The 9,212-nt window shown below is 34.8% G+C and overlaps 1 protein-coding gene across 1 annotated transcript in view; it reads left to right on the top strand.

Moving 5' to 3' along the window:
* CPB2 (carboxypeptidase B2) overlaps positions 1 to 9,212 on the top strand; it is a 41,353-nt gene that overhangs the window by 1,917 nt on the left and 30,224 nt on the right. The window contains exon 2 of the mRNA XM_006913490.3: positions 8,612 to 8,687. Within this exon, the coding sequence (XP_006913552.1) occupies positions 8,612 to 8,687 (76 nt within the window). The remainder of the gene's footprint in view (positions 1 to 8,611; positions 8,688 to 9,212) is intronic.

The following is a 9,212-nucleotide window of genomic DNA, read 5'->3' as shown; positions in this document are numbered from 1 at the left end:
TCATGAACTGTTCATAAAGGACCTTCGTATGTCATTATTAGTATATAGCTTAGTTTAGACAGAGTCATTGGTGCAATAGTAATGGATGACACATGGGTCTGGGGCACCTTCTCATGCACCTCACTGTGTCCCCTGGCCCTGCCTGTGGATGATCATAGATAAACCACTTTCATCTTATGATGGTCTACAGGAGGGCCTGCCTAACCTCATGACATGGTGAGTAGATATTCCCCATTGCCATGTAACAAATTACCACAAATTATTGACATAACACAATACAAATTTATCATCTTACATTGCTATAGCTCAGAAATTAAAAATCGGTCTCACTGGGCTAAAATCAAGGTGTCAGCCATGGCTGTGTTCTTTTCTGGAGGCTCTATGGGAGAATCCATTTCTTTACTTCTTCCAGCTTCAGAGGACACTCTTACTCCTTAATTTATGGCCGCTTCCTCTATCTTCAAAGCCAGCAAAGGCAGGTCAAGTCCTTTTCACACTGAATCACTCTGACTTTTTCTTAGGTCAAATCTCCCTCTGTTTCCTTTTTCCACTTTTAAGCATCTTTGGGAAAATATTGAGATAATCTAACATAATATCCCACCTCAAAATCCTTAACCACATTGGCAAAGTCACTTTTGTTATGTAAGGTAACATTCAGTGGTTCTGGGGAATAAGACGTGGACATTATTTTGCCTACTACAGTGAGTATGACTGAGTCCAGCTCATAGTAGGTGAGGCTAGCCCCATGGCTACTTGTTGTCCCAGGGTCAGGCATTCCATTCTATTAGGGCCCAGTAGCAGCCAGGAACTTTTTCTCAAAAGTGTATGAGTCTCCATTGCAGATTCCATGGCCTTGCTCTAGGTGACTACTTGGTGATTCTCCTATCACAGGCCAAAACTTCCAAACAGTATCTTTTTCTACTACAGATGCCTCTAATCCCATATGGTATACCAGGCTGCTTGGCCCAAGTGTCAGGGCTTTTGCACCACATCCTGAACATTTCTGCTCTGGTTCTCTCACAAAATGCTAGTTTTTCATGTCATCTAATATATGAGTTGAAGCAGTATTTCCAAGAGAGGCTATCATATTCTAAGAGACTTACAAGGAATTGTGCTCCCTTCTTCAGCAAGGGTGGTCGAGATGTAATAATTTGTCTTTTATTTGAGAGGAGATTTCTCAACCTATCCAAGACCACTAGACCCTTAAAATTTTCCTAGTGTGGCAGGCCCTAAATCTTTGCGGTATTTATCTCCCACTCTTGGGAGTACATGTGTGTTACTGGAACCTCCAACGCACTTGCACTTCTTGCTTATTTTACCCAAGATTCATATGATGTCATTGATATAGTGGACTGAAGTATCCATACAGGCTACTTCTCTTTATGTTATTACAGTTAGTGAACAAGTTAATTTAAATTGAAGCAAGACTATAGATATACATTGGTGTCTGTCCCAAGTAGATGTGAACTGTTTCTGACACATTTTTTTATGATCGATATGGCCAGCTCAGCAGCTGAATACCACATACCTGAGGTATTTCCCAGCAAAGATACCACATTGAGTCCTACCTACTTGGTTGAGTTTGATTGTTCACTGTCATTTTCTAGGATCTGTCTGGTTTTTGTGGGATCCAGACAAGTGAATTGAAAGTGGATTAGATGGGAACCACTATCACTGCATCTTTAAGTCTTTAAAAGTGATACTGGTATCTGCCATTTCCCCCAGATACATTTTTTTTTAATTCCACTATCTTGGCTAGCAGATGAACAGTTTCACCTATAGCTTTTCCTGCTATAATAGATCTTATTTTATAGTCAAAGAACCAATATGAAGGTTCTGCCAACTACCAAATATGTTCAATTCAAGTATACATTTGGCAACCATAGACATGATCATGGAGGGATCCAGGGACCAAAGTGTGTGTACTATGAGCTAAACTTACTTACATTAGGACTCCAGATCTCCAGGTTTCAATGTCAACTTAGATGCAGCATCCCAAAGATCTAATATGTGGGGTTCCCTGAGTAAGTTGTCATAGGTCCCTTTTGGAACCAACTGAGGAAGTCATGATCATACCGCCTTTCTACACTGTTGCAGGATCTTTCTTAGTAGGCACTTGATTCTTCCTTCAGGCAAGAAATTCTGGTTCTAAGAACTGGCCCAGATGTGAAAACTGGACAATGGATTGTGATTTTTGATTAGGATATCTGTCCTTAGCCTCTCTCACACATTCTTGATTTATTTTGATGATAGAGATTGAGCAATATCATTGTTGGCTGCCCATCTCTCTTGCCCCTAAGAACTCTGTGTTCTTTTTAACTCTATAGCATTTGAATGTCATGTTTCTCTGGCTGCCACTCTGACCTTGCTGCTCATTACAATATTTGTACCCAACTTGTTAACATGTGGTTAAGCACTGCCAGTTGGCTTCTATTGTATAGCAATCTTGTCACCCCAATTGCTGCTGGAAAATTCAGTTCTCTAATGTCATCTCCTACTCCTACTGTCAGCCATTAGAGTCTACTCCCACTTCCCCACCCAGCCTCCAAACCAATAGCTAGGATTAAGTCATGACATTATCTGGCTGTGGAAGTGCTGAATATATTAATAAAAGAAAGAGACTATATCCCTAAAGGGGTACACTCACTCATAATACAGGATTTAACGTTAAATCTTTGAGAGGTGGTGCCAACTGCTGCCAGGATGGTTTTTGGAAGCTTAGAGAAGACAATGGCCTGTACTAAGTCAACTAGAAATGTCAGAACTCTTGTGGCAGATGGTGAAAAAAAAAAGAAGATTAAAAAAAAAGACATATTTTTTATTGAAAATACTATGAAAAGCTAGAAAACCCACTGGGTAACTTTGCCTCACTGATGGGCTCAGAAGACGTTTGAAAACAATAAGTAATGTTCTAGTACAAGGGTCACAGCATCATGAGAAGCTCAGTAGTGGCTTTTTCACAGTCAGAGTAGCTTTTTAATAGTATTTTTTTTTAAGTACAATAAGTATTTTTTTTTTAATTTAAAAAGTAAATAATATAAAAAAGCATAAAATTAGGAGGGAAAATGCTGAAATTTCATCACTTTGAGAAAATGTCGTTAACATTTTAGTGATCGTCTTTTCATCTATTTCTCTCAACAATCTTATTTGCTTCTCCCTTCCCGTATCTGCCCAATCTTTCAATTGCCATTCTTCACCATCCAAATCAATGTTAATAATGTACTATGTATTCATTCATAATTTTCTCCTGCATTTAATATATATAATTTTCCTTTTTCTAATTTATTTTTATAAAAAATAGATAATATTTCATAAAGTTCTCCACTTGCTCTCTCCCATAATACATCATGTAAATCTCTCCCAAGTTAACAAAAATAAATCTAAATCATTCTTTAAAATGATTATAAAACATTATAGAATGTGGAGACAATATCAATATTCTATTACTGATAAGCATTCATATGGTTTCCTGTTATTGTTACTATGAATAATCCTGTAATACATACTCTTGAGCATATATCTTTAAGCACCAGTTGAATAGTTTATGCTAAAACTGTACTAGGATCCACTCTTCTGATAACAAATTCTCTAAAGGCTTATTTCCAAAATTTGTAGTCTGTTAATCAGGATTTCCAAAATAAAACCATCTTCCATCCCGCTATCAAAATTATTTTTATAAATCACAAGTCAAATGATGTCACTTTCCTAACTCCTAATTGCCTACAAAATAAAGACCATATTTCTCAGCATGCATTCAAAACTTTCTCTAGAGAAAGTCTAACATAAGTTTCCAAGTTCATTTATGTTTACCTACTATTCTATCCTATACTTGGCAATAATGAACATCTTGCCATTTCCTCAACAGTGACCCTTTGTTTCCCATCATTGTGCCCATATACACTCTTACTTACCCAATCATCTCTTTTATAAATCCTTTTCCAATAATGACAAGCAGAAGTTATTATAACCTCTTTTATGCTTCCAGAGCTCTTGGCACAGTCTTTTTTTTTTTTTAATTTCTTTGGAATATTTTTTAATTTGTAGAAAGTTGCAGAGATGTTACAGAGTTCCTGTACACCCAGTCTCCCCTAAGGTTAGCATGTCATAGTACCATGGTACATTTGTTAAAACTAAGGGGAAAAAAGCATTGTTCATTAATATTAACCAAACTCCAAACTCCAGACTTTATTTAGATCTCACCGATTCTTCCACTAATATCCTTTTTCTGTTCCAGGATCCAATCTAGCATACAATATTGCATTTAGTAATCCTATTGCTGATATTCAATGTATTAAGTGTATTATTTTGTATAGATAGGCCAGCTTTTTGGTTTCAGGCAGGAGGTTCTTGTTTCTCCATCCTGACTGGAGGCAAAGTCTAAGATTAGTTTTAAATAAAGCAAAAGCAAAACATTTTCTTTCTTAATATTTATAAAATATTTATAATCATATTTTAATAGCAGTATTTGTCCAAAAATAAAAGAAAAACCATTTAAAGTTAAATAGGCCCCTTTCTGGCAAATTCCATCAATATAGCTTAATCTTAATTTAAATAAAATAATTACTTAGAGGTAAACTAGAAACTTGAGAATGCCTTTGCTGTTAACAGATTCCACATATATCTGCAATTCCTCACCTTACTGTTTTCATTCTCTCTTTACCCAAATCTTCCTCACTATCAAAAATGGATAAAGAGTTGCAAGTAAGAGAAAATTTATTAAGAAATTATTTCTATTAAGTGATATGTGAAAATAATGTTGATCCATGTTTATTCACATTAATCTATTACCTTGGTTTTGCAAGAATCATTAACCATTCCTCATGGCCTTAGCAAGCATTGCAAGGCAGAAAGAAATATGACAAAGCAAAGGTAAAAAAAAAAAAAATTAAACCAAGTGTTGACTTAAAAAAAACTATTAATGTAATTCATCACATTCAGAGATTAAACCAGAAAACTTTGTGCTCTTCTCATAAAAATATGATGAAATCCACACTCGTTCATGATAAAAACTCATATCACAGAGCAGAAGGAAACTTCTTGACCTGATAAAAGGCACCTACCAAAACACTACAACAAGTATTCTAATGGTAAAATGTTAGAAAGTTTTCCTTAAAAATTATGAATCATGCATTTTATTTCCACTTCTACTCAATACTGTATTGTAGGTCCTAGCCAATACAGTAAGGGGGGAGAACTCTATAAGCATTGAAATGAAAGAAGCAAAACTTAATATGTGCAGTTGTAATGATTACTTGCAAAGAAAAAACCCAAAAATATCCACATTAAAATGATCAAAATTACCAAAAGAGCCAGATAAAAAATCAATATCTAAAAATCAATTTCATTTTTATATCCTAGCAAGAAAGAATTAAGAGATTGAATATTAAAAGTTGCAATGTACAAAAGAAAAAACAAATTTGCTAGAATAAATATAATAAAAATATGTAACACCTTAATGGATAAAAATTATAAAACTTTTTGAAGGCTATTTAAGAAGACCCAAACCAATAGACATATCTACTCTATTGACCAAGAAGACTTAGAATCATCAGGATGTCAGTTTTCTTCAAATTATTGATCTATAGATTCAATATAATTATAATCACAATCCAAAATTTTTCATGGAACATGACAAGCTGATTTTCAAAATGTGTATGGAAAAACAGAGGACCAAACCAAGAAGATATTTTTAAAAAGAAATAGGTAAGGGAGAGGAGAAGCAGGAGCTTTTCCTATAGGGTGTTAAGATTTAATATAAAGCTACAGTCACAAAGATGAGTTGTTTAGGCACAAGGCTAAACAAGTAAATCAATGGAACATAATAGAGAGCCAAGAAAGAAACCACACTATATTAGTGAGGGTAATCCTTGATTATACTCTAATATCTAGTTCACCCTGAAGCAGTTTTACTTGCCACAACCAAGTTTTATTTCTTGTTTAGCTCACCAGTTGATGAAGGTCACAGGGCTCTCCCTGGTGCTCTCCTGCAACTTGGAGATCTGGGCTTCTTCCATTTTCCCACTCCATATCTCGGAGTTCTTTGCTTCTAGCCATAGGTTGAGAGGGAACATAAGCATGTGAAGACTCCCACTTGCTCTTAATTGTGGCATATTATTCACACACACATTCCCATTGTTGAGAACTCAGGCACCTGGTCTCAATGCAACCATTTAAAAGGCTGAGAAATGCGGGGTTTTTGTGTGCCCAAGAAGAGGAAATTGTGTGATGAACCAGCATTGTCTCTGCAAAAAAAGTATGAGACCTTATATATAGCAGAATTGACATAGCTGATCCCTGAGGAAAGTATTAATGATTAAAAAGTAATGCTAAGAAGAACTCACTCTCTTCTTTACACTGCACTCAAACAAATAATTTCCAAATGGATTAAAAGCTTAAATGAACCTATAACCAAGATTACCCAGCAAAGCTATCATTTAGAATTGAAGGACAGATAAAAAGCTTCCCAGACAAGAAAAAGCTAAAGGAGTTTATCGCCACCAAGCTAGTATCAAAAATATGAATAATAAAATGGCAATAACTACATATCTAGCAACAATTACTTTAGATGTCAATGGATTAAATGCTCCAGTCAAAAGAAAGTGTGGCCGGATGGATAAGAAAACAAGACTTTCACATATACTGCCTACAAGAGACTCGCTTCAGATCAAAAGACACAAATAACCTGAAAGTAAAGGGATGAAAAAAGATGTTTCATGAAAATGGAAACAAACGAATAAAAAAGCAGATATAGCACTACTTACACCAGACGAAGTAGACTTTAAAACAAAGGCTATAACAAGAGACACAGAAGGACTGAGTTATCCCATTTCTGGGTATTTATCCGAAGAAACCCAAAACACTACTTTGAAGGGACATGTGAATTCATATGTTCATTGAAGCATTATTTACAATGGTCAAGATACAGTGGCTACCTGGGTGTCCATCGATAGATGAATGGATAGAGAAGAGGTGGTACATATATACAATGAAACATTACTTACCCATAAAAAAAATTAAAAGAATGAAATCTTGCCATCTGCAACAACATGGATAGACCTAAAGGGTATTGTGCTGAGTGGAGTAAGTCAGGCAGAGAAAGACAAATACCATATGATTTCACTTACATGTGGAATCTAAAGAACAAAACAAACAAAAAAAACAAAACAGAAATACTCGTAGATACAGAGAATGTTTTGGAGGTTGCCAGATGGGAGCAGAGTTGGGAGGGTGGGTAAAAAAGGAAAAGGAATTAAGAAGTACAAATTGGTAGTTACAAATAGTCATGGGAATATAAAGGATAGTGTAAGGAATATAGTCAATAATATTGTAATAACTATGTATGGTGTCAGATGGGTACTAGATTTATCAGAGTACTAGATTTATAAGTTATATAAATGTCTAATCACTATATTGTGTACCTGAATTAATATAATATTGTTTGTCAACTATCATTGAGGAAAATAAAAATATAAAAATTAAAAAGAAAAGAAGCATATCTGGAAAGAGTTCTTAACACACACACAAAAGCACAAACCCAGTAGGAGATGATGAATAAAAATGCATCATTAAGAAAGAGAAAAGACAAACAAACTGGTGGAAGATATTTTCAGTACACATAACTGAAAAGAGTTAGTATCTAGCCTACAGAAAGAAATTATACTGGCCAACTGTCACAAAAAAAAAAAATCTAAGGGAAATAACTACACTTCATCAGTAAATCAAAAAATTAAAATTAAAATCCAAAGAAGATTCCATTCCACAACCATTAGATTGAAAAAGTTAAAGTCAGATAGCATCAGTGTTAGCAAAGAGGAGGAGCTATAGGAAATCTTTTCCACTATGGGTGAGAATATAAATTGATACAAAAAGTTTGATAAATAATTTGACACTATCTCATGAAATTAAAATAGTGTATACTCTCAAGAAATAGCAATTCCACTTGCAGACAAATTCTTGCACACGTGAACTATGACAAAATACTTCAACACAAATGTAATCTTGAAAATACGATGTTAAGTGGAAAGATACTGAAGAAAGTATATAGTATACCATTTTGTAGGGTTAGATAAAGCAAATCTAAAGATATTTTAAGAATCCGCATGTACAAGAATCCATACATGTGTTATAGTCCATACTATAAAGAAAAGCAAGGGAATGAGCAAAGTCGAAATTTAGGGTAGTGGATACTGTTGGGGGTGTGGCAGAAGGGTATGGTGGGGAGCTTCGAGGACACCAATAAAGTTATATTTGTTTAGTGGGGTAATGGGTTCACAGGCATTCCTTTTATTATGTAATAAACTAATTTTAGCATAAATATTCCCTTATGCATCAATATTTAATTTTTAAAATACACACACACGGAGAAAAAAAGTAAGCACTCTGCAAGCTGACTCTCATTCAAGAGAGCTGTTTATTTTGCAATTGCTTAGGAGCAGAAAGAGTGAGTGGATGTTCTCTTTTTAACACTACACTTAGTCTTTAGCAAAATCCTCTTTCCTTTTAACATTTCGAGTTTGTTTCCTTTTTATAATTATCTCAAAGTCCCTCCCAGTATAATTTATCTCATTTTTACTTTTTATTTAACATCAAAATTCTGTTTTATTTTTTCCAGTGGCCAGGTTATATCTGCTCTTCCTAGAACCTCTAGGCAAGCTCAAATTCTGCAGAATCTCACTACGACATATGAGGTAATTTTTCCCTCATAGATGTTTATATTGGTTTCATTCTGTAGGAGTATAGTGTGCCATATTCTTTCCTATATGTTGTCTAACTTATCTATAGTTGGTATAAACCCCTCTTCTAATAGCCTTCTCCCCCTTCTCATACTTACATGATTTTACTTGTTCCCAAAATCGAAACTTCTTCATTTGTATTATTGTCTTTTTAGCAAATTGCATAATAGCATCTTGAGATTAAAAGTGTGTACTTACAAAGATGCTACAGTAACTGAGGTCCAAAAGGACTTCGGTTATAAAACAATGGTTTTTAATCAAGAAGTAAATATCAAAAATAAAAGTGAAAATTTATTAAAATTTTCATGCCTGGGACCCATCTCCCCAGAATGCCTAAGATGTAGATGTTAGACCATGATGCAGCTCTGACAACTGTGCAGAAAGGAAAATTATGCATTGAGAACCTCTAGACTACAGGGTGGTTCCAACAAAAGTTTGGCTGGACCAATGGTGAGCCCTTAAGCCAAAGTCACCTGTAAG

The sequence above is a fragment of the Pteropus alecto genome, unplaced genomic scaffold (genome assembly GCF_000325575.1).
Source record: "Pteropus alecto unplaced genomic scaffold, ASM32557v1 scaffold245, whole genome shotgun sequence".
In the NCBI taxonomy this organism is placed as follows: Eukaryota; Metazoa; Chordata; class Mammalia; order Chiroptera; family Pteropodidae; genus Pteropus; species Pteropus alecto.
Note: the sequence above shows the minus strand (reverse complement) of the source record. Positions and strands in the feature narration are given on the sequence as shown.